This window comes from Opisthocomus hoazin, chromosome Z (genome assembly GCF_030867145.1).
Source record: "Opisthocomus hoazin isolate bOpiHoa1 chromosome Z, bOpiHoa1.hap1, whole genome shotgun sequence".
Lineage (NCBI taxonomy): Eukaryota > Metazoa > Chordata > Aves > Opisthocomiformes > Opisthocomidae > Opisthocomus > Opisthocomus hoazin.
Window position 1 is genome coordinate 87,610,097 of NC_134454.1, and position 24,932 is coordinate 87,635,028.

The 24,932-nt window shown below is 48.3% G+C and overlaps 1 protein-coding gene across 7 annotated transcripts in view; it reads left to right on the forward strand.

Moving 5' to 3' along the window:
* The window catches only part of LOC142358832 (CBP80/20-dependent translation initiation factor-like), a 156,402-nt gene that overhangs the window by 33,892 nt on the left and 97,578 nt on the right, over positions 1–24,932 (forward strand). For 4 of the 7 annotated variants that reach the window (XM_075410981.1, XM_075410980.1, XM_075410983.1 and 1 more), the window contains exons 3-7: positions 3,182–3,265; positions 14,236–14,358; positions 19,601–19,674; positions 20,565–20,669; positions 24,851–24,926. In XM_075410981.1, coding sequence (XP_075267096.1) covers positions 3,182–3,265; positions 14,236–14,358; positions 19,601–19,674; positions 20,565–20,669; positions 24,851–24,926 — 462 coding nt within the window. The remainder of the gene's footprint in view (positions 1–3,181; positions 3,266–14,235; positions 14,359–19,600; positions 19,675–20,564; positions 20,670–24,850; positions 24,927–24,932) is intronic. The other 3 variants (XM_075410986.1, XM_075410985.1, XM_075410987.1) reach the window with 3 other exon arrangements.

Below are 24,932 nucleotides of genomic sequence, written 5' to 3' on the forward strand. Positions count from 1 at the left end.
GCTTGCAGCCCAGAAAGCCAACCGTGTCCTGGGCTGCATCAATAGCAGCGTGGGCAGTGGGTCGAGGGAGGGGATTCTGCCCCTTTACTCTGCTCTCCTGAGACCCCACCTGGAGTCCTGCATCCAGCTCTGGAGCCCCCAACAAAAGAAGGACATGGATGTGTTGGAGTGGGGCCAGAGGAGGCCATGAAGATGCTCCGAGGGCTGGAGCACCTCTCCTACAAGGGCAGGCTGAGGGAGCTGGGGCTGTTCAGCCTGGAGAAGAGAAGGCTCTGGGGTGACCTTAGAGCCGCTGCCAGTGCCTGAAGGGGCCGACAGGAAGGATGGAGAGGGGCTTTTCACAAGGGTGTGTAGGGACAGGACAAGGGGGAACGGCTCTAAGCTAAAAGAGGGCAGATTTAGATTGGATATTAGGAAGAAATTCTTCCCCATGAGGGTGGTGAAACCCTGGCCCAGGTTGCCCAGAGAAGCTGTGGCTGCCCCCTCCCTGGCAGTGCTCAAGGCCAGGTTGGATGGAGCTCTGAGCAGCCTGGTCTGGTGGAAGATGTCCCTGCTGATGGCAGGGGGGTTGGAACAAGATGATCTTGAAGGTCCCTTCCAACCCAAACTATTCTAGGATTCTGTGACAGTAGCTGCTAATTCTCGTGGCAGCCCATGTATAATTTTTGCATTAAGATCCTTGGTTGCCACAACCAAATCTATCTTCCGGTTGTGGAAATGGGATTTTAACTTCTCTCTGTTGCCTGCCCTGAAACATAGGAGCTGCTGGGGTTTTTTATGACAGTGCTAGGGATGCTGCTTTTAAAGATGGTGAGGTTTTATTTGCAGTGAAAAATTAATAATAATGAAAGAGCTGAAGGGTGAACCCTTGAATTAGACCTCTTTTAGTGGCATCTCAAATTAAGCAGCTAAATGTGGTTGGACTCCAGACCATTGGTGTCTGCATGGAATTACAGTTTCTGTGTGAACCTTCAGGAAACTTAAGTATTTCATATTTTTAGGGCTCTGTGTGGGACAAGAAGTGAGGATGGGCTTTTACATAGGTCACCTGCTTTTATCTAGCCATGTCTTAAGGGATGGCTTAGGAAGGAATTACCGGTTGTCTCCCGAAGATGTTCATTTTCCCACCTTGTACCCCAAATTTGTATAAGAAATAACCAAGAATTTTTGTTTCTGGTTTTCTTTTCCTGATCACTTCTTATCAAAGCAAGCAGTAAGCACTCACATACCCTGGGGCTCGCTGGAGTAACCCTGGTGGAAGCCAGCCTGATTGAAGGGGACACGTTCCCTCTTGATGAGAGCTGTAGGAAAAAGGGTGGGTTTTGGTGAAGGCACTGGACTGAGACCAAGAAAATTCTTTTTAACTGCAAGGTTCTGCCAGCAACTGTAACTCTGGGCAAGTTACTTAAGCTCTTTGCAGTTTGTTTCCTTGTGGCTGTAATAGTGTTTTTGCTGCCTGAGAGAGGAGAATTCCACTTGCCCATGTGTGTGAGATGTTCGGATGTTACCACATCCCCAGATAACTGCTCTCCGTGCCGGGGGAAGGAAGGAAAGGGACCTTGTAAGCTGCTTCATCCTCCTCACCGCTCTCGTGGGAGCTGAATCCGTCATCAGCCTAGAGACTCCCAAAGTGTGGATGTTCCCGTGGTGGGGATGTCTCCAGCCTTGCTCCCATCAGGGAAAAGAGGAAAGTCAGAGGGGAAAATACAATTTTATTTTTCTGTGGACATAATAATGGGTGAGCTGTAGCTTGCGAGACCTTTCCAGGCACGTGGTTGCACTCCAGATTGTTGAAGGAGATAGGCATAGGTCTAGTAGAAGGCTCTCAAGCGTGACAGCATCATGAGCTTCTCCAGGTAGATCAGCAGAGTGGCAGGAGAGCAATGGGCAGCTCATTAAAGTGCTCATTAAAGGCAAGGCTGGTTCTCCCATCTGACTGAGCTAGCATGGGCTCTCCGATCAGGGCAGAGCTGTGCGGGGACAGTGAGCTGCTCTAGTGGTGGCTCTTCCTCTTATTTGTGGTCACATCCATACTTGTCAAGAAGCTCTCGGGTAGTTGGTCTTTATACAGTACTGAATTTTTATTTTTCTTGCCACATCAGCCTTGGTGATGGCATCCGAATGGTGAGTGCCTCTGGAGCAGCCAAGTGCTTCGAGGAGGAAAGACCTCAGAAATGGAACTGATCACCAAGGTTCAGTCTCAACTTGGCAGGGGGCAACAAGGTGACTTAAAGATTTAGCAGCATATTTTATGTTAGTTTGCTTATTTATTTTTTTTTAACTCCACTAGAATGCAACGCTTCATTTCTTTGAGGGGGTAAAAAAACCCTCCAAATGACCCCAAATTGAATTATTTTGGTGGAGGCACCTTGCTCTCAAACCTTGGGGCAAACAGTAGGTCATATTCCAGAGCTCCCGGTCCTGCTGACCTCCCGCTATGGCTGGGAAGTCCCCAGTGTCCATGTCCTTCATCACGGGGTGAAGCTGGTGGGGCAGCAGGGCTGCTGTCCAGGCTGCACATCACAGCTGCGGCACACAGCAGTGGCCAAACCTGCCACTTGGAGCTCTTTTTTCTGCTTTGTTTAAAATGTGACGGAGCCCTGGCCCAGGCTGCCCAGGGAGGCTGTGGAGTCTCCTTCTCTGGAGATATTCAAGCCCCGCTTGGACGCGGTGCTGTGCAGCCTGCTCTGGGTGACCCTGCTTCGGCAGGGGGTTGGACTGAGTGACCCACAGAGGTCCCTTCCAACCCCCACCATGCTGGGATTCTGTGATTCTGTGAAAACACAGGGTTTTGGCAGCTCAGGACTCCTGTCTGTCCCTGAAGCAGAGTTTGGAAAAGCAGAAAATTCCGTGGAAAAGAGTATTCAAGTCAAGCTATCCTGGTGCCTACCGTGCGCATGAGCTGCCAAACACCGTTGGAGTCTGCAAGGCAATACTGGAGATGGTTTTTATTGCAAAGCATCATTTCAGGTGCTTTCCTGCATCTCCCCTCTGCTCACTGTTGGCAGGTGGACCATTTCTGAGCCAAAGCCTTTGGGATCGTCCTCAAAAAGAGGGGGGCCGCACGCATACGGTGATTCCCGTGGCCGGACGGTGTTTGCTGTGCGCTGTGGACTGACACAGCAGTTTTCCCCAGCCCAGCTATTATTTTACACAATCCCTTTTTTTATCCCTTTTACAGTGGACGGCGGATTGTAGCGAGCAGCTCGATGGCAGCTGCTCCCCATCCCGAGGGAAGGGCCCGTCGTCTCACGAACACAATCAGGTAGGGGTGGTAGCTCTTCCTCACCAAACTTTTGCTTTTTGTTCTTCTCCTGCCTCATCTGGCAGCGCGGAGCCTGCCCGTGCTGCCAGCTTTCCTGTGGAAGGGGAGACGTGTCCCGCTGCTCGCCCGCTGAAAGCTTGCTCCCACCGAAACCGTGGGAGATGGGCGTCATCCCAACGTGCGGATGGGTGCTTTCACCAGGAGCTTATTGCTTGGTGATAAAGAGGAAGAAATATGGAGTGTCCCATTTATTCCTGAAGAACTCCTTGTTACAACCTGTACAAGGGACCTGTTTGGACCATGGAAGCTGACTTGGAAGTCTGAGATGTAGCTGAAATGAGGGAGCTTTGTGGAGCTTTGGTTGTGTGTCTGCTGGGGTGGTAGGTGCAGCACCTGGGTGATGTTGCAGAGGAGGGGATTAAATAGCTGAGAGGGTGAACTTGGAGAAGCAGCAAAACTGGATGTGTTGGGAGCTTATGTTGGGTTTGCAGTGACAGAAGCCAGGTGGGAGTCGGTTTTGGTGGTTGTACGTGGTGTGAATCTCAGTGGAGAGTATTTACCAAGCGCTGCTGGCATCGCTGGAGGTGGCTGTCCCTCCTCTGTGAGAGCACTGGTGTGACAGGCGGTTGGATATGGTAGAGGCGTGGGTTTGACCGTTGTCACCTAGTTGAGGAACTGCTGTGCGACCATCAGCTCTGTAAGAGCAGCGTTCGCCCGAGGAGATACGAGACCAAGCCAGCTGCAGGGAAGGGTGAAGCATTATTTGCAGCTGCTGTGACTGGTGGATGTCCCACCTGGAGAAGGGGCTTCAGGCTGGTGGTTTTGATGCTCTTGCCTTGCTTGATGTCCTCCAGGCTTCGGTCCCATGCGTGGGATCCGTGAGGAGAAGCCCAAGAGCCCCTTGGAGGGTGGTACAAGAGGCCGTGGCCGTCTGAGCAGTGCGTATTGCAGCTCCCGCATCCCATTTTGTGCACGGTTTCTTCCCACACGGAGCCGTGCTGGAAGCCGCTCGGCTGCGGGATGGGGGCTCACGCGTCCCCTCCCTGCCGTGTGCCTGGACGCAAGGATGCGGGGAACATCTTTACGCACACCCGCACACACCAAAGACAAGACCTTGCGGTGTGGGATGGTGCGTGCTGTACGGAGACGCGGCTTCAGATGAGCCTCTGAAGGTGCCGGACGGTGGTGGATTTAATTCATGGCAGCTTTGATCTGCTCCGAAATATTTGGCAGCAAAACCTGGCCCGGGCTCCCTCCCAGTGTCGCAGCCGGCTGTTTCCATCGATCCTCCTTGGGTTTCTCGGGGTGTGTTTTTCCCTGGGGGAGAAGGTCCCTGGCTCTGCACCCAAGGGCTTGGCTGACGCGCTGGGTACCACAGGAGGATGCAGGAGTCGCGTGCGAGCGATGCTTTCCTGGCTTCGGTTAACACAGCCCTGACATCTTCCAGCTACCTTGAGCCGTGCTGTCTTTTGTTTCAACTTGATGGGGGGTTTTTTATTGTTGATTTTTTTGTTTTTTCAAACCTGCTTGACCTCCTCCATCACGGAGCTTGTTTTCTATGCACAACTCACATTCACTGATGCCCAAGCTGTTTTCCCTGCATTTGGGCTCTCTCCCAGCCTGCAGCAGAGCTCATAATTATCTCTCTCCACGTTGGGCTTCCTTTAACAGCAAGTAACAAATTTGCCTTGGCACTGAAGAGGACCTGCGAGCTATTGTTCTTCTGTCCAGGCAAGCGTTGCTCTTGCTGTTGCTGATACATGAGTGAAATGCTGCTGGCGAGGACTGGGTTCAGTTTATTACTGTTTCTGGCTGTTGTTTTTTCACTAGTAGCTTTAAACATTAAGAAAAAAATAAAAACCATTAATAAGGTGTGCATCTTAAATTATCAATCACTCTTCAAACCTGCTAAGCAAAAAGCTGGGTAGTGATTTCCCAAGGGATGTTAAGGGTGGTTTTTTGTGATTTTCTGTGGATTTTGAGGGGATTGGTTGGAAAATCGAATTCCTGTTTTTCCTATTTTATTTCCAGCTGAGATTTCTGCGTTGCCGCTCATGCAATACGCACCGGTCTTAGTTGAAAAAATACTTGGATGTGAGATTTCTGCTGGCTTTGGGTGCTGTGAAAACGGGGGTTGTGTATCGGTGACCGCGATATGCCGCTCACATTGCTACCCTGACTATCAGAAAGGGCATTTATATGAAAATCCAGGTTAGTGCTGAAAAGATACTCAGCATCTGGTTCCTTTTCTGCGAGGGCAGGGTAGTCCAGGGCCATGTTTTCAGAAGTACTTGGCTTCCGAAAGGTTATAGGGGAGCCTAGAGTGAAGCTGACTTTGCCATGCTTGAAAATCCCCCTCTGCACCCCGAAATACCTGATACCTTTGAAATTTTTGTCTCTAGGACCCAGCAAGGTTAAGGCAAATAAAAGAAAGATTTTTTTTTTCCTTGTCTATAGGTGTATTGTGTATTTATATAGATGTTTATATATTTAAACATATATATATATGAGTATATAAGTATGTTGTGTAAGTGTGAGGCTAAGAGCAATTCCTGGATAATGTGCAATTTAAGGGTAATATTAAGGTGTCTTGATGCAGCCTGCAGTCCAGGATATTCCTAAATTGCTGTTTTTCCAACCTGGTTGGGTATCTCTAGGAAAGACCACCTAATACTTGCCCGGCTCTTGCACTCGTTGGTGAGACCCCTGCTTAGCAGCTGCAAGAGACGATTTAGGGGTCAGCGCCCATAGGTTGGCCCTTGTGCATCCTGCACAAAGCAGTGGCTTAAAAGTGGAGAAAATTCCCCCTGAAAACCTTTAACTCTGGTTTTTCCAGTTCTCTGAACCAGGTGGGTGCGAGAAGACAGTTTGCTCATGGAAGATCTCATGACATACATTTTGTGAACTCCTGGCGTGCTGAGTAAATCCCGGGTTCATAATTATATTCGGTTCATCTGTAATTCTCCTCGTTTCCTACTGTGAGCGTGTTCGTTTGCTGCGTGGCGTGGCCCTGCTCTGCTAAGCCCCACTGCATTTGAGCGATACCCCGTGGAAGGTCTGGGGTGAAGACCACTCCATCGATGTACGCAAGATACTATCTGAGCACTGTATTGCCTCTAGAAATAGGAAAGTTTAGATACGGGAATGGTTTTACATCTTTTTATGTTTGTTTTTTTTTTCTTTTTTCTGAAAAGATCCAGTGGGAAGATTTTATGTAATGCTTTATTTGCATTCCCCTTGTGAGGCTGTTGCAAGTAGGAAGCTCTTTGATATATTTCTGAGAGCAATTCATTAAGTAGAAGACTTCTGGTATGATATGTGTTTAGAGAGCCAGCGGAGCTCTTGGTACATGAAAGGCCTGGCAGAAGCTCCATCCCAGGCTCCCCGTGTGGAAAAGGCATTAACAAAAACCAGAACGACTCTGCGGGTTTGTCCCATTTCTCCAGGCGGTGGGAGAGGGAGAGCAGAAAATCCTCCTTCCTGGCCAAGTCCATCTCTTCCCCCACGGTGGCTGGCTGTCACCCATCATCGCCAAACGCAAGCTTGTATTACTGGCAGTAAAGGGGACTGCAGTTTATTTTACTGCCTATTTGCATGCGTGTCCATGTCTCTACTGGCTGCAGCAGGGACTTGTTGTGTGGTTGGGGACCTCAGGGGCTTCTGTAGTTGATGGTCATGTTGCCCATCTACTGAGCGGTGAAGGAGCAGACAGGGTGTGTGGATCACATCTGGATTATCCTACACCCTGCCAGTAGCACCTTTCTACTGTCCTCCCCCAGGAGCCGGTGGTGGTGGACATGACTTGGTTTGCCTTCCTGTTAAGCCAGTAGAAACAGCAACATGCCTGTGGCAGGTGGAGGTGGTGGGTTTCCACTCTTGGGCGTTGGTTGTGGAGGACTAAGTGGCTGGGGTCTGTAGCATCCCAAGGGCTGCGCTGACAAGTAAACAGCGTAAGATGTTGAGTGTCCTGTGCTGTTCAGTAGTGTGCAGATGTCTCTACATCTGGCTTTGGAGGGATTGTGTGCCATCGTCACCAAGCCTGGCACGTCCTGCCAGAGCACGCCTGAACCCAACACAAGCCTTGCTGGTAAGGAAAGCATGAGAAATTCCCACAAAATCAAACATAATATCACATGAAACTTTATCGCCAATGTCTCCGTCCAAAACATTGGACTTGATGATCTTGACGATCTCCTGCAACCTAAACAATTCTGTGATTCTATGATTCTGTGCTTCACGTTGTGCGAGCTCAAGACTGTAGGCAGAGGACATCTGAGCTGCCTGCATCTGGGGGAGTGCAGCCAGGGCAGGTGTCTTTGACTCCTGGGCGTGGGATGGGAGCAGAGCAGATCCACTCAAACCTTGCAGGTCCCTCTTGCATGTGTCTCAACTGAACCTTGAAACCCTCTCTGATGATGAGCGCTTGGCTTCGAACCGGATGAAGGCATGGCTGGAAGAGCTGCTGCGTTACCAAAGCAAGGGAATTGTAGGGTTGGGGCAGTTTGTGAAGGTTGTCTCTTGGGAAACAGCAGATTTCAATGCACAGTAGAACTTACTTTGGGTTTTCCACTTTCTATAAAACTGTCAGTGCAGATTTCTCTTGCGATTCCAGCAATTTTTTTTTGCAGACATCAGTGCTGCTTGACCACTTGGGGTCAAACATGAGGAAATCCTCCCCGATGGATGCTGCAGAGGCAGGTGGCAAGGCATCACGGTCTCGGGCAGTGGCCACATCACTAGGTCCAGAGTTGGACTGAGGCTCCTGCGACCAGCACCACCATCATATAACCTTCTCGAGTCCGTGGTGAGGTCGTCTGCTTCTTGGCTAATCTGCTGACATCAGCAGGCAGCATGTCATGCCCCACAAATCCTTGGCTAACCAGATCAGTGCTGGAGAGTGTGTGGGCCCTGCTTGCGAAGAGGCTGCCAGGATCTCCCAACCGAAGATGTAATTCGCTTCCCCGTGCTGGTTAGGCAGCCCATGTCTGGCTTTAGTTGCCCATCCTTGGGTCCGGACCTGAAGTGCAGTGGTCTTCTTGCTCAGCAAAATGTGAGGGATGATCTGGGGGCAGTCTGGGGTTCCCCATCTCGCCGATCTGCTTGTGTCAGTTTGTGAGCTGAATTTAGTTGAGGTTGGCCACCATTGTGAAGACCTTTTGGGACAAGCGGGTGCTGATAGATCATAGAATCATAGAATAGAATCATAGAATCATTAAGGTTGGAAAAGACCTCTAAGATCATCAAGTCCAACCGTCAACCCAACACCCCATGCCTGCTAAACCATATCCTGAACTGCCACATCTACACATTTTTTGAACCCCTCCAGGAATGGAGACTCCACCACTGCCCTGGGCAGCCTGTTCCAATGCCTGACCACTCTTTCAGTAAAGAGATTTTTCCTAAAATCCAAGCTAAACCTCCCCTGATGCAACTTGAGGCCATAACGAGATGCTACAGTCACATTTGTCTCATTTCCAAAAGAAAAAGAGAAAGTGAAAGACAGGGAGTTACTCGGAGGCGTTGCCAGCGAATACAGGTTGGTGTAGCCCTGCCTGACGGAGGAAGAAATTAAATCTTTAAGTGGGATGACCTGCCCATGATCAAAGAGCAGCTCTGAGAAAACTAGTTGCTTAATGGTTTTCTGCCTGTAATTGCTGGGTGACACTGTCTCCGTGTTGTGAGTGCAGCCCGGTTCTGTTACGGTCGGAGAGGACTGCTGAGGAAGAAATCAAGTCCTTCAGCTAATACATACGTTTAACTTTCTCTGGGGCTTCTGCTTGGGGTACACCTTGTGAAGCAGACACCTGCTTGGGTGTCTGAAGATCTGGGAGTGAAATGCTTCACTGCTTTGCTGCCTGATTTAGGAGAACTGCTGCTCCTGCTTACGGAGGATGGAGAAGGTGTCTTCTAGGCCTGGTGTCACTAGTGGCTCACGTGGGAGGACTTCTTGTCACCTTCAGTTTCCATTTGTATAGGGTGATGACAGCCTGCCCACTGAAGGGAGAGCTTCCCACACTCTATTTTCATGAAATTTGCAATAGCTGAGTTACCTTTGAGGTCTCCATTCTTCTTCCAGATTCGATTGAATAGGTCAACAAGTGCCAAAGCTCTTGGCAGGGAAGGGGTGACATGAGCCATTTCCTCCGAGGCTCATGCAGAGGCTTGCTACTGGATTTCCATGGCACATCTGAAGTTCTCAGTGCTGTTCAGAGTGCTCTCAGTTCTCCTTCTCGTCTTCATCCTTGTGCATAAGTGAGCTATCTAGCACTTCCTTGGCCTACACGTCTCTTCCAGTGTTGCCTAGAAGGAATACAACCACACAGGCCCTTGACTGGGGAGTCCAGAAAGATCTTGTAGGCTTAACCTCCTACTTCCAAGCCCATCAGATCCTTTGGTCCTGTATTGCAGTACATGTGTAGATAAAAAATTACTTTTCCTGGTGGGAGAAGAGCTCAAAGCAATGTTTAGTGTCCTTTCTGCTGTGCCTTTACCAAAGCACTGATCAGGTACCATACCGCATTGGAGAGACCTGGGGGAGGTGGACGTGGACCTGGGGAGGGAAGGAGCAGAGCCAAAGTGGTTTGGTTTTCTGTGTGATTTTTTTATAAGGGTAAGTTTTCTGTTTTTCCTACAGCTTCCTGCAATACATTGAGAAGAAAGAAGCTGGAAATTTGTCCCTGCTAAAATGTTTAATCTTATGTTTTTTCATAGAAGTGCTTTTAAAATTATTAAAATAATTGTTTTCATATAGAGCATTACTTTTCTGTAGAAAAATTGGCGTGGTTGTTCTAGAAGAAGTCTAGAAGAGCAGGGAGGTTTGGCATTAAATACTTGGAGTCTGATGTCAAAATTCTGCATAACTGCAAGATTTAGCTACAGCACATGAAATCCTCTGCTGCGGAATAACCTCAAAGAGGACCTTTTATATGATAGCTGTCTTCTCTTGTGACCAGGATTAAGACTCAAAGCTTGGGAGTCATTTGAAGGACACCCCACAGCTTGGTCTAGGAAGCTTCTTGTAGGTGCTGTGGTGGAACAGCTAGTAATGCAGAGGGCTATCTCTGCGGCTCTTGTGTCCTGAGAAGTCCTCTAACTTTCCATTGTCTGTCTTTTTCCTCTGGCCCACCTTGTGAATGCTGTACATTGAATTTTGAGATTTTTACTTACAATTGAACATGAATCCCATCAAGAATCCACTGATGACGTCGTGCCACTGAAGTGTTGTGGTATTGCCATGGTCAGTCTATACCTCTACTAACACAGCCAACTTCGCCGATACCTGCTGTCACTCAGAGGAACCACGTAGGTGGTCCCCATGTTTATGGCCCATGCGATGGGGAAAGTTATCTCCTTTTTCTGCAAGTGGGATTTTCAAACTTGCACTGAAGCAGCAGAAAGTATTAACTCTTGAGCTGGCAAAGGGAGCGGGATTAATTAGTTCATGCCTCAAAGAGCGAGCTGAGAAGGTGAAAATTGCAGTGTAAGTGAAACATATGATTATTGCTAATTAAAATGCAAATGTTAGACTTGACAGCTAGTTTCCGAAGGTGGGTGGCTGGCAGTGTTAACGTGCACAAGCCTCACTGTTCCCAAGAGGGTGCAGAGCCTGGCCAAAAGGATTGGCATGGTTGAAAGCAGCCCCTGGGAATCAGTCTCTGGAGGGGGTGATGTTTCTCTCCAAGCCCCAGAGTGTGGCTCAGAGGTCCCATCTCCTGCTGGTGAGTGTAGACCACGAATGGTAGGTGGAGGAGCCTAAATAAGAGCTGGGAACAAGAGTTCAAGGGTTGTTTGGGGTGTTGGGACAGGCTAGGAGAGTCTTGGTCTTCCGAGGGCACAGCAGAGAGTAACGAGGCCAGATGACAGGGAATTAGGTTGTCAGGAGACAGGGGCACGGGATGGAGACCTTTGTGCCGTTACAGCTGTTTCTTCACCTTATGTTGGAGCTGCGGACAAATCTGTTCCTGCAGCATGCTGAATTAGTTTTAGCAAGAGCACCATGTGGGAGACACATGAGTGGCCGTGCTGCAGGGAGGGTGAGCAGTGCCGTGGAGCCTCTGCTTTCTGCTGAAGTCCAGCTGCCTGTATGGGTTTGGGATGGGGTTTTTATGGTTTTTGCAGTGATGCTGGTGGAGGGTTTTTGTTGCTCGGTTGTTGTTTTTTAAGGAACGATCGTTACCTGCGTACTCTTGCCCACTCCTCCAGCAACACCCGTGAGGTTGGTGTGAGCTGTCCTGCTCCTGCAGAAAGGCGATCTGCAGAGAGGGTTCGTTTTCATAGAATCACAGATTCATAGAACGCTTTGGGTTGGAAGGGACTTTTGGAGGTCATCTATCCCACCCCCCCTGCAGTAAGCAGTGACATCTTTAACTAGATCAGATCAAAGCCTCATCCAACTCGACCTTGAAGCATGAAAGGACTTTATATTAGAGGATGCGAAGCCACCAGAGATGTCTGGCAGAGTTTCTGGTGGACGTATTTCTGTTCTGTTGGAGATTTGAACCTCTTTCGGTAAGGGAGCAGAAAAAATTGTTCATCTTTGGCGATTAGTCAGAAATTTAGGTAAAATACTGAGCTTGGCTGTGCTGGTGAGTTTGAACATGAGTGTATTTAGGCCATACTCAGTTGGACTGTTTCATCTTCAACAATTTTTAGTTCAACAATTTTTAGTTCAACACTTTTTGTTTTAAAAATAATTTATTTTTAAACACAGAGATTAATAGAGCATGATAAAGATAAGGAATGTGAACAGGGAAAAGACCCCAGGTCATGAGTTAGAGCCAGCAGACAAGCTGATTTCGTGAAAGTGGTAGCCGTGATTTTTATCTTAACTGGTTCCTGCTGTATCCACTGGCTTATCTCAGTGAGCTTGGACGTTGGTGCATGGTGGTACCAATCTCCTTGTTTCTCACAAGGCTTTTATTGTGGCCAGCCACGTTTCTGGAATTTGCATAACCTCAGGTTGTCTCCAGGCAACCATGACCAGAAGTTGGGTCAACCAAACGTAACCAAACGGTGATGTTTGTTTTCAGTGTCTCTTTTAAAGCAAAGGGTACATATGTTGACTTGGGCCTGTTGTAGCATTTGGCACTGCAGTTTTTCGTGCAGAGGTGAACAAGATGTCCAGTGTGTAGGATACAGTAAATTGGTAATTAATCCTTCGAACAGCTAGACAGTGAAGGTTCATTTCTTCCAACCGCTTTCTCAGTTGGTGTGCATCTTTCCCACGTCAAATGAGATTATTTCTCGCTTCTCAGGATGCCTTCAAGATTGGCTCTTCCCCAAGGCTTCCCAAAGTAGCCACCTGCCTGCGTCTCACAAGTGGCATCGATCAAATTTTTTTTCCCTCCACACCAATTTAAGAACTCTCTTAACTTTATGCCACTGGGTATTTCTCATCCATCAGGAGATTCAGGTCACGATGGGGTGAGGAGAGGAGAAAATGCTTTCTACTGTTGTTGTAACATGTGGTGGGAATAACCACAACCTCTCAAATTTCGTCTGTATGCAGCTTGAAAACCAGTTGACCTCCTCTATTGAAGTCAGTGCTGATTTTAGGCTATGGCAACCACAATGTGTTTGAGCTTGCTTGTGACTTGCTAGGTTAGAGCATAGAGAACATGCAGCTGGAACAAGGCGGAAACCAGGACTGACACGTTTTCGTTCCAGTCCCTGGTGTTGAGTAAATACTTACATGTTCCATCTGTGCTAAGGTCCATTGCTGGACCACTGGGTAGCATCAGCTTAGGTAGCTTATGTTCTGCTGTGCAGCATCTCCCTGCCCTGTCCAACCCAGGTGGCAGTGGTGGAGCTGGGACGTGGTCTGTGCCCCAGCATTAGCGACCTGGACCCTGGACTTGGCTGTCATGGGCAAAGAGGAGTTCACACCTTGCTTTGCTGGTGACTTCTTATGGCTCTTGAAGGCCAAGGTGACTCTGCCCTTGTCTTAGCCAGTGGCAGTGTCCGTAGAGACTCAGGTAGTCCTGCAAGGATATCTGAGACATGAGAAGCCCTCTTCAGTGTCAGCTCTCTCACCAGCCCTGAAACACATGCTCCCCTTTGCTTTTCCCAGGTTTTCAGAGTACTTGGGAGAGTTGAATATTCTGCACTCTGTGCTCTCATGGTTTTATTGATTGTCTTAGGTCACTTCAAAGGTCTTCCCCCAAGCCTCTGAGCAAAGCTTTTGGAGCAATTACCCTGACAATACCCACCTTTCTCCCCGAACACCTTGTGGTCTGTTTGGGTAGATAGGGCTGGTTGGGTGAGTTATTCTGGTTTTCAGATGACTCATCTTGCCCTGAGGGCTGCCGGCTGAACAAGAAACCTGCAGGTTGCTTGACAGCAGAACAAGTGTTAGGACAATACAGAAGAACATTGGGAACAGCTCCATAATAAGCAAAAATAGTAATTTGTGTGATGTGTCTACTGATGAACTCCAAGTAGTTTAGAATATGTGAGTAGCTGAACGCCAGCAGTGGGTGAAGCGGAGGGAAAAACTGACCGTAGTTGATTTGGGCTTGGGAAGGTGATTGAGGATATAGAATCAAATCAAACAGAATAGAAGAAAATAGACCATTTCAGTTTGAAAGGGGTTAAAGCATGTCGTTAAGGGCATTGTCCAAATGTCCTTAAGCAGTTTTAAAGGATGTGGCGTTGCTGAATGTGCATAATTAATCCTCATGAAGATAGAGGAGGTAAGTGTTATTTTTCGTCATGCCTCACTGGGGCTTTAGAGACAAATCTTATCTTCATTGAAGCCTCCCACAACATCATCTCTTTGCAGTGTGTAAATAGAACATGTTAAAGGACTCCGAGAAAGCCCCAAAATCAGGGTGCTGGGCATGGGCATGGTTTTGTAGGTGCTTGCAGGTGTGGTCTGGGAGCTGGAGCTCTCCTGGCTCACAAGCTCGGTGGTTTTTGTGGGTGCGGGATGGCGTTGCCCTTGACTAAAGTGAGCTGTTTGTTGTTTCCAGGAAGAGTGGGATCACAGAAGCAGTGGGAGCGCAGGATCCCGGCCGGGGTCAGGCTCCAGGCATGGGTCTGGATCCAGGTCTGGCAGCCACGGGAGAAGCAGCCAGTTGAGGCAATCAACCAAGGTATAACTGGTAGAGACGTGCTGAAGTCGTGTCCTTTGCTTGCTGTTTATCGGAGGCATCCTCCTAACGACGTGTTTTGTGTGTGTGTCTACACGTAGGGTGTGAGTGCGTGTCAATTATGAAGGACACCTCAGAGACCTACTTAATTCATGTATAATGTATGACCTGGCTGCTGAAGGCTGTAGCTGTCCTTCAGCCATACGAAGTCTGTTGAGATGTGCTGAGTGCCTTAATGTTGGGAAAGAAGTCCGTAGTCAGCTGGTTTACTGCAAAGGAAAGTAGGTTTATTTCTTTATTGGAAGTCTTGGAGTAGTTTAATTTTTGGAAATTAAGAGATGCCTGTAATTATTTTTTGGCAAGTCTTCATAAGAAGTTGATCCACATAGACGGTATTCAATGGTGACCTTGAGTCCAGCTGCTTTCCATGGGAGCCGTCAGCAGGACTAGATGGGGAGTTACCTTCGTGCCTTGCAAAATACTTCAGGAATTTACTTTTAATTTGGTTTTAGGTCCATTCCTTGAATTCAGACACTGGGCTCTTCTCCATATTTTAGTCAGCCTCTGTCTCCTCCTCTTGGAGTTTCTCTACCTTTGCATGCATCAGCATTGCTTGTGCCAGGAGTAGAGGACGGATTCTGGGAGATTTGGGGCCAGTGGTCAAAATCCTGGTCCACTCATCCAGCTCCTCCATCCTGGAGAGCTCAGGGAAATAGTCTGTCCTCCTGAGCCATGCTGTGGTGGGACAGGACCTGCAGAACCGTGTCACTGCTGGAAAGTGATGATCCTTTCCAGGAGGAGCGAGACTCAGCATATCCCTTTTTCTTTGAGCAGGGATAATACCATCTTCCTCAAAATGTCTATATTTTTCTTAGGAAAACTTGCAGTTTTCAACAAGAAAACTTTTAATCAGAGCCTTTTCAAACAGGTTGGTATCTATCTATCTATTTTGTTTTTTACCAAAGTGCAGCCAGGGGTTGTAGGCAGCTGAGAAGGAGGAAAGGTGGGGGAATCTTCTCAAATGTAGAACTGAAAAATATTTAAGAACAAACAGATGACACAGAATAATCCCTGAATTTATACAACAGACTCAGCCGACCACTTGGCGTTGTTCTGCATTAGTGCGAAGCATAGTGATGAGCTAACACTGTTGCAGTCGTGCAACGAAGAGCGTGATTTTGTATTTGTCGTGGTTTGCTGGAGGATGGTAATGAGGAGTGGCGAGAGGAACCGGTGGGGCACTGAGCTGGGCTTTGAAAAGCTGCTGTGTGCATGCAAATGCCGACTTTGTGGGGAATTTGCTGAAGCTGCATGCATGGGTGAACAGTCAAGAGTCCACACGGCCAGTGGCGTGGTCCATCCCTGTGTTTGTGTGGGCAGCTACAGGGGCTGGGCGACGGTGGGTGGAGGTGGTGTGTGCTCACAGGAGCTGGAGGACAGAAGTTATCGACCTGCATTTAGACCATACTGGGTGTAGGATCAGCTTTACCGGATCTCTGATCTCTCTGAGTGTTGATGTTATTTTTGTCAATGTGTCTCTCGATCATCATTCACAGAATCACAGAATCACAGAATAGTAGGGGTTGGAAGGGACCTCTGTGGGTCATCTAGTCCAACCCTCCTGCCGAAGCAGGGTCACCCAGAGCAGGCTGCACAGGACCGCGTCCAGGCGAGTCTTGAATATCTCCAGAGAAGGAGATTCCACAGCCTCCCTGGGCAGCCTGTTCCAGTGCTCCGTCACCCTCAGAGGGAAGAAGTTCTTCCTCCTGTTCAGCTGGAACTTCCTCTGCTTCAGTTTGTGCCCATTGCCCCTTGTCCTGTCACTGGGCACCACTGAAAAGAGTCTGGCCCCATCCTCCTGACACCCACCCTTCAGATATTTGTAGGCATTTTTAAGGTCCCCTCTCAGCCTTCTCTTCTCCAGGCTGAACAAGCCCAGCTCCCTCAGCCTTTCCTTGTAGGAGAGATGCTCCAGTCCCCTCATCATCCTCGTAGCCCTCCACTGGACTCTCTCCAGTAGCTCCTCATCTTTCTTGAACTGGGGAGCCCAGCACTGGACACAGGACTCCAGATGAGGCCTCACCAGGGCAGTGTAGAGGGGAAGGAGAACCTCCCTCGTCCTGCTGGCCACACTCTTCTTGATGCACCCCAGGATTCCTAGTAGCTTAATTAATTTTCACCAGTACTAACCCCTGTGCGGTGAAAATTATTCTCTAAAGCTGAGGGTTGGGTCATTGGGAGCTTCAAGTTAAAACTGCTTACAGTTCTAACTGCAGTCCTGGGGGAACTGACGGCAAGTCACTTCTTTTCTTAATACATGCAATTTTGTTTTTCCCCCTGAACCTGAGAATTAACTTTTTGAAAGTCTTATTATTAAGTCTTGGTACTGTGCTGTGGGCATTTTAGTAAGCATCCTGCAGTGCAAGCTCACTTGAGCAGCACGCGTTCTCCCTGCCTTGTGAGTTGAGACAGAAACCGGTTATAGACAGGTCATCGAAGACCAAAAGGACGATTCAGAATGGCCATAATGACTCATGACTTAATGACAAGGTGTGTTATCGTTTGGCCCCGGCGCCTGTTTTATGGAGTGTGGGTGATGTTTGGAGCGTCACCAAGAGGTCGTGGGGACATCATCTAGGAGGACCAGGAGCTGCAGCCTGGTTTGGATGGGAGCATCCATCCGCTACTTAGAAGCTTACACCCATCTGATCTCCTGCACCACCTGAACCATCGCTGAAATTTCCCATAATTGCTGGGATTAGTGCCGGGGCTGACCCACCTATGCCCACCAGTAGAGCACCAGTGAGCCGACGTGCCCAGGAGACGCGGGGGAGCCGGGTGGGACATCTTGTGCTGCCTCCGCTTATGCTGCAGATTAGGAGGTGTTGGTGCCAAGGCTCTCCATCCGCATCCAAACAGATTTGAAGCCGAGCATGAAAGGATAGTTGCCTGATGCTTCATTTCAGGGCTCAGGAAGGGGCTCTTCAGAAGTCCTGTACCGATCTGAGTTTGGGCGACAGTTTTGGGATGCAACCTGTTGCATTAGGAACCCACTTGATCTTAAATTTTTGGTGTTTCTTATCTTGCGCATTTGTCTCAGCCTCATTGCAACTGGTTACGTGTTCCCAGTCTTTGTCCCTGAACACAAATTTGTTACTCTCAGGAAATCCTGGTGTAGCTGGCTCATCGACAGGCGCATAAAATATCCCATGTCCGTAGGAGATGGAAAGAAAAATAGATGTCTGCGAGAAGAGGTACCTCTTGTTCGGATGATAGCTATGAAGACCTGCGCATGTGGATTTTCATTATACTGCGTGAGGAAGTTTCTAAGGATTTAGAAACTAATTTCTCTCCTTGGTGGGAGAAAAGTTGGCTTACATTTGCCTAAAATAAAAAGCTCAGCTTTCATAATTGAGAATGAGAATTTTATGTATTTCTGGTAGTTCGTTTCTGTGTGCAGACATGTTGACCTGCAGATCCCTGGAGGTTAAAATCATAATCCATAGACCCCTCGGAGGAGACAAAAAAGGGAGTAATGTGGCTGTGTTTGGAGTATCTGGTGTTTGAATTAGTTGTTGTGCTGGGAATGGTGGCAAAGTGTGACCGTCTGTGGTGTGCACTGTCCTGCTCATTGGGAAAAGACTGCTCACTGCACGGGCAGATCTGGCACTTCGTTAAGAAATGGTCGCATTGTTATGAGTTTTTAGCGTCTCATTTATTATTAATAATATTTGAAAACGTCAGAAATTATAGGATGGGGAATATATGGAAGGCACCTTCTCCAGCATTTGTTTCACCAGAGTGAGACTGTGTGGGCTGAAATATTTAAATAATCTGAATATGTGTAAGAGATGTTGGGGGAAAATTGGTAATACGAGATTCCTGATTTACGTGTCCATTCTGTGTGAGTCTGAGGCAAGTGTGATTTCTTCAGTGGTCCTGGCAAAGTCCAACCTGTTTTACATCTTCGCCTGTAAAGGGTGGAGAGGGCAGCCCTCTTTCCGTGGGGAGGATGTGTATAGGTTGATGACTGTAAAGGGGCCATGAATCATAGAATCATGGAATCATTCAGATTGGAAAAGACTTCTAAGATCATCAGGTCCAACCGTCAGCCCAACACCACCATGCCTGCTAAACCATGTCTTGAAATGCCACATCTACACGTTTTTAAACACCTCCAGGTATGGTGACTCCACCACTTCCCTGGGCAGCCCATTCCAATGCCTGACCACCCTGAAGGATGAGTGTGAGGTCTTTGCTTTGAATGCTCTTGCTTCACAGAATCACAGAATCACAGAATCACAGAATAGTAGGGGTTGGAAGGGACCTCTGTGGGTCATCTAGTCCAACCCTCCTGCCGAAGCAGGGTCACCTACAGCAGGCCGCACAGGACCTTGTCCAGGTCACTGCTTTTGGCAAAAGCAGCTGCACAGCAAAATTCCAGGTGCTTTGCAGTTTGCTGGAGGTTTCTCATAATTCCCACCTGATTATACCGTGATGCTTTTGCTTCTCAAGAGAAGGAACCGTCACCTTAGCATTGGTGGGACATGTACGAGGATAACTGTGCGAACTCATTTTCTGGTGTGCATGGCAGAGGTGGCACGGTGAATGGTTCTGACATCCCCTGCCTGTTGTTAGAGCAAGGAGAACTCATGCCACCATGACTCCTTGAAGAAGCAGGATGGCTTTCCCCATGCTTGTTGGTGACAGCAGGCTCTGGTGAAGAGTAGCTCCATCCTTGGAGTTACTCTATTTAAAAGCCATCTGGATGTGGTCTTGGACATTTGGTTGTAGGTGGCCCTGCTTGAGCAGGAAGGTTGGACTAGATGAGCTTCAGAGGTCCCTTCCCACCTCAGCTGGTTTGTGACTGAAGCAGGGTGTCTTCATGGCTGGGATGTCAACCCGCCCGCTGGACTTTGATGGGTCGTAGAGGTTGTGGACGGTGGGGTACGAGGACCGGGCTGGAGTCAGAGCTGAGCCTACGTGTTGTCTGCTCCGTGTTGTCCACAGCTTTGTGCGCCCAAGGCCGAAACTGTGTCACTCCGTCCCTTCACGGTGCGCTTTTGCAGCGGGCGAGGGCACTCTGCGTTGCAGTGAACGTGGATTCACACGGGAGCGGAGGAGCCCACGTGCAGAGCCGGGACACCTCCATGGCTGGCGGTGGGAGAGGCTGTGCCGGGCTGTGCCGTGGTCCGGATAGCACCGCGTGCCTTCCAGCGAGTAACGGCCTTTCCCTCCTTCCTAGAACGGCAACAAGGAGAGCTCCCTTGACATGCTGGGCACGGACATCTGGGCTGCCAACACCTTTGACTCCTTCAGGTAAGCTGATTTTAAAACGCTTTAAGAGAGAGATGGTCTGTGCCCTCTCTTCGCCTTTGCTCGCGTGTTCCTCCTGCCGGTACCCAGCCACCGGTGAGTACTCTGCCGGTGCTCGCATCGCTGCTCCTCCTCCTCCCCATCCCCATTTAGCCCACAGCACTAAGCAGAATCAATCTACTTAAAGCATCCGGCAGGCTTAGGAGAGGCTGCTGGATGGGTCTGCAGTCCAAACGTCGGAAACTGGTACTGATATGATTACTTGTAATCATCCAAGAGCCGTGCAGGCAAGGCTTGAGGCAGCTCTGAGCTACGGCTCCAAGATTTTACTCTTCCGTGAACTGGAGGTGCGATCGTGCGTTGGCTTCACAGCTGCTGGGAAGAGCTCTTCAGCTGCCACTTTAATGCGTGGAAAGTGGTGAAATATGCTTTCCATCCAGTTTTTTGGGTCTCTCTCTCTGTGCCTGGAGCATTGCAAGAGTCCGCAGGGGTTGAGTTCCCACTTGGGACTTGCTCCAGGCCGTTGGAGCGGGCAGGCTGTGCAGGACCAGAGAGAACATCTCCATTGCATGGACCAGACCACTACCTGTTGCAATACCCCCTTGCTTGCAAGGTGTGTGCTGTACCATGCTGCATCATCCAGTGAAATCAGGGGTTTAGTGCAAGCAACAGGAGCTCAGCATCTCTGAAAAAAACAGAAAAAATGAAAAGTGATGCAGCAGCGCGAAGGTTGGAGGCCCGCATCCGTGTGCCTTGCAGCAGGGAGTGGTGCTTCCAGAAGCACCAGCTTTCCTCGTTTGCAGGCTCCGATGTGCCCTCTGCTCTTCAGCTCGGTGGTGTTTAATTAGTAGTGGACTTTCTTTCTTTGTTTTTCCCTGTTTTTTCTCTCCTAGTGGTGCGACGTGGGACTTGCAGCCTGAAAAACTAGATTTCACCCAGTTTCACAGGAAGCTGCGAAACACCTCGAAACACCCGTTGCCTCACATAGACAGAGAAGGGTGAGTGCTGCGTGTGCGATACCATGTTCTCCAGCAAGGCCTCTGACTTCTCCCTTGCTGTAGGAACGCTAGCGTGGTGGCACGGCTCATGTGGAAGACATGACGAAGAGGCGCTGGACCACATAGGGGGTTTGGGGATGCCACGATCAGTCTGTCTGGCTCTTCTACCATCCAGTTGTGGGCTGGAGCAGAGTTGCTGACTGTATTTTGCATTGCTTGGTAGAGCTCGGTCTTTAGACCACACGGGATCCAAGTCTTCTAGATCCGAGTCTCCCAAATTTAAACATCTCTGGATACTGGAGGAAAGATCTTGGCTTAGTGCTGATCCCAGTTACAGTTCCTACGAGTGACAGGGCTTCTGCTCTTCTCCCTGGCAAGACTTCAGGTGATAAGAAAACATCATTGTGACGCGTGTAGATCCAAGTGTTCATCCCCTGTCTGCTAGGAGTAAAACATCTGCTAGCTGTGGAAATACTAAACAGCTCCTTTCGGTGGTGACAGCCTCCAGAGGTTTCCATGGTATTTCTGGATTCCTCTTTGGTTGTTGGTTGGTCAAGCCAAATAAAAGCGTGCTGGCACCAAGTGGTTCACCGATGTTGCTTAGATGGACATCACCGTTCCTCTGCAGATTGAGAAACAATCATAGTATGTTTTTTTCTCTCCTTATCATTTAGTCTTGGTGCTTAATGTGCTGGCAGTGTTGTTCAGGACCTGTCCTGTTATCCCAAGTTATGACAAAGCTTCAGCTCATCCCTGACGCAACTCACTGCGAATCTTTGCTAAAGAAAAAAATAGAGCGAGCACTCCATAACCACATTTTATCTCATCAAATTTTTGTCATCTTTTGCCTAGTCCTTAAAAATTTCCTGCCCATAGAGGGAGGAAAAAAATCAGAACGGGTCTAAAAGATGAAGTTGAGAAGGTTGCAGGTGACTTCTCATTGCCATGTTGTACGTAGAGAAGTTTTTCTGTTGAGAAGTTGATTTTGCTGAAGTAAAGGCCAATGCCGTACACTTCACTGGGCTGTGTATCTCATTTAGAAACATCAGGCTAGCGATCCCACCCCAGCCCAGGTTCAGCATCTGCAGGAGGCTCCTGTACCATATAGCGACAGACAGACTCACACGACCGTACAAAGCTTTTTTTTCTGCACTGTAAATATTTACTGCAGGTATCTAAACAGCAGTTTCCACAATTTTTGGATCAATGCCACACTAGATTTCTAAGTCACTAAGTGCCGTGGTCATGTTTGCTCCTATTTCTATAGATGGTTTTGAAAAATGAGATGAAGAGCCTTCTGTAAAATGAGATAGAATGTGTTCCCTCTGTGAAATATGATAGAATGTGCTTCACAGTTGATGGCACTTGCCAGATGATCCTACCAGCAGCACCTGCTACCCATAGGGAGGATGCAGCAGGGTCTGCTTGTGATCTGCCTCTGGTTCCTGGTGTGCTGTGAATGCCCAGGCTGCAAGCAGGTAGAGAAGGCAGTATGGAGGTGAGATATTTAATCACTCCTAAATATTACAGCTGTAAAAATGGAATAAGAATTAGTGTGTATGCAGAAAAGTTAAACAGGTGCTGTCAGCACAAGCAGCGCATCTCCCAGAATGCAGGTCATGAACGTAACCTGCACTAAAACGGAGGGAGCGTGGGTGAAATTGGGTTTATTATTGAACATATAAAGTTGATTCTGCTGTGCATTCATCAGCATCCCGTGGCAAATCTGTGCTGAGCGCGGCACAGCTGGCTGAACCTCCAAGAACCTCCACCTGCTAGCTAGATGTTTTCCCTCTTGCTTGAGTGGGGCTTTTTAAGATGCTAGCTGTGCAATGAAAAAAACTAATAGGAAAAAAAGGAAAGATGCTGTTCAGTCCGTTTTTTCTACGCTGTAGGTACCAAAGGGACCATATTATTCCTCCGTCCGATCCCTTGCCCAAGGTTGGCCACGTAGTTACATCCAGTTGATTGACCTCGAGTGTCATCTGCTCGACTGAAGCGTTTTCCTCCTGAAAGACGTCCCATTTTCTTTGTGGATACTGAGTTTGGTGGCACGCTGAATAATCAAAGCGGAGGGGTTAAGGAACACCAGGCAACTGTGCCTCATTTCTGACCTGAATATGTCTGCCTTGAATTTCCAGCGGTAGCTCTTGCCGTGCTTTTGCTCTCCCAGTTCCAACAACCTTTTGTAGCTGATGTTTTCTCTTCGTTCCAGGTATCTCCCAAGCCCAGATAGCACTTTAGTTTCTCCCGTACTCTTAAGAAATTTCTCAACCACCTCTTTGAAACGTGACTGCCCGAGCTGCCTGCGGTCCTGTAGTTCAGACTCAGCACTGCTGCTTGTAGAGGAAAACTGCCTTCATCCCCGTCATCACTGCCTCCTCATCTTCTATGCCACAGTCCGGCATCAGACGTTCACGCTGGGATAGTCCCCATCCTTTTCAGATAACCTTTTCCCACAATACACTTGCCTGCAACTGGTATTATTTGTCCACAGATATTTGACTTGATTTTTCTCTCATATATAAAAAAAAGTATATAATTTTATATATATGAATGTAGTGTGTGTATATATTATATATATACATATATATATATGATATTTATACACACGCTGTATTTTTGCCATTGTAAATCAAACTCACTATTTCATCTACAAGGGAAAGTCAACTGTTGAACACCTCTGCGCATAAATCCATTAGGGTGTTAATTAAATTCAGTGTTTCCATTCAGCTTGCTGTTTTTCGAGCCTGGTGCTTTAGCACGTTCCATTTTTCTGCAATTTCTTTTTTTCCCCCATTTGCTGTAATTCCACCAGGATCTGTTGTTCTCTGACTTCTAGGCACTGATTGCCCGGACATGCCGCAATCAAAGTTTCTGTCTAATATATGTTATTTAACGATATCTTGTCACTAATTATCAAAAAAACATTGTTGCATAATAAAAATAGATCACCTCAATTGTTTATACATCATAGAATCATAGAATGGTTTGGGTTGGAAGGGACCTGAAAGATCATCTGGTTCCAACCCCCCTGCCATCAGCAGGGACATCTTCCACCAGACCAGGCTGCTCAGAGCTCCATCCAACCTGGCCTTGAACCCTACCAGGGAGGGGGCAGCCACAGCTTCTCTGGGCAACCTGGGCCAGGGCCTCACCACCCTCATGGGGAAGAATTTCTTCCTAATATCTCAATCTGCCCTCTTTTAGGTTAGAGCCGTTCCACCTTGTCCTATCACTACACCCCCTTGTGAAAAGCCCCTCTCCACCCTTCCTGTCGGCCCCTTCAGGCACTGGCAGCTGCTCTAAGGTCACCCTGGAGCCTTCTCTTCTCCAGGCTGAACAGCCCCAACTCCCTCAGCCTGTCCTCGTAGGAGAGGTGCTCCAGCCCTCGGAGCATCTTCGTGGCCTCCTCTGGCCCCACTCCAACATTTCCATGTCCTTCTTGTGTTGCGGGCTCCAGAGCTGAACTCGTTGACCGTTTTTTGTTCTTCTGGATCATGACAAACTCTGCATCCAGCTAGTAGTTATCTTTGGATTGGGTTTTTTTTTCCTTTCTTGATACAAGCAAGTCATTCAGCTGCCAGCTCTGTGTTTGGTCTGTCAGTGCTTGGTTTCTCACTCGAGGTTTTTTTGTGTTTCAAATTGGATGTTAGTATTTCTATCGATTGCTGTTTGCTGTCAGAGATGTATGCTTGTGCTTGTGCTCCAACACCTTTCTCAGCAGGGGTACCAGAGCTCCCGTGGAGACCAGCAAATGAGCAGTGCTTCAAAGTAACCGTTTCTCATTACATTTTTGTGTCCTTGTATGTTTTTCATTTTTTTTTCCCCCGGGTAGGCTGTGCTTTCGGTTTTGCTTGGTCTGGGAATTGAATCGCCCAACGCCACCGCTCGGGACTGCTTTTGGTTTTCTCACTGCTTGCCATCACCGAAAGTGTTTGAATGCTGTGGCGGACGGTGCAGGTGGGGAGGACTGGGAAAAGCATTTAATTTTGTATGAACGGCTTTGTGCCCCACCTGGGAGTGTTTTGGAGGCACAGCTTACTCGCTTCGGATAGCCTCTTTGTTTTCATGAGGGTCCTTTTCAGTAAGAACTAATCTTCCCCATGTGCCATAATAGAAAATTAACTTTGGTTCCAGTGAGGTTTCACTTGCTTTTGTTTGTTTTCTTCTTGCCACAGGCTTGGAAAAGGGAAATATGAGGACGGTGACAGCATCAACTTGAATGACATAGAGAAGGTCCTTCCAGTGTGGCAGGTAGGT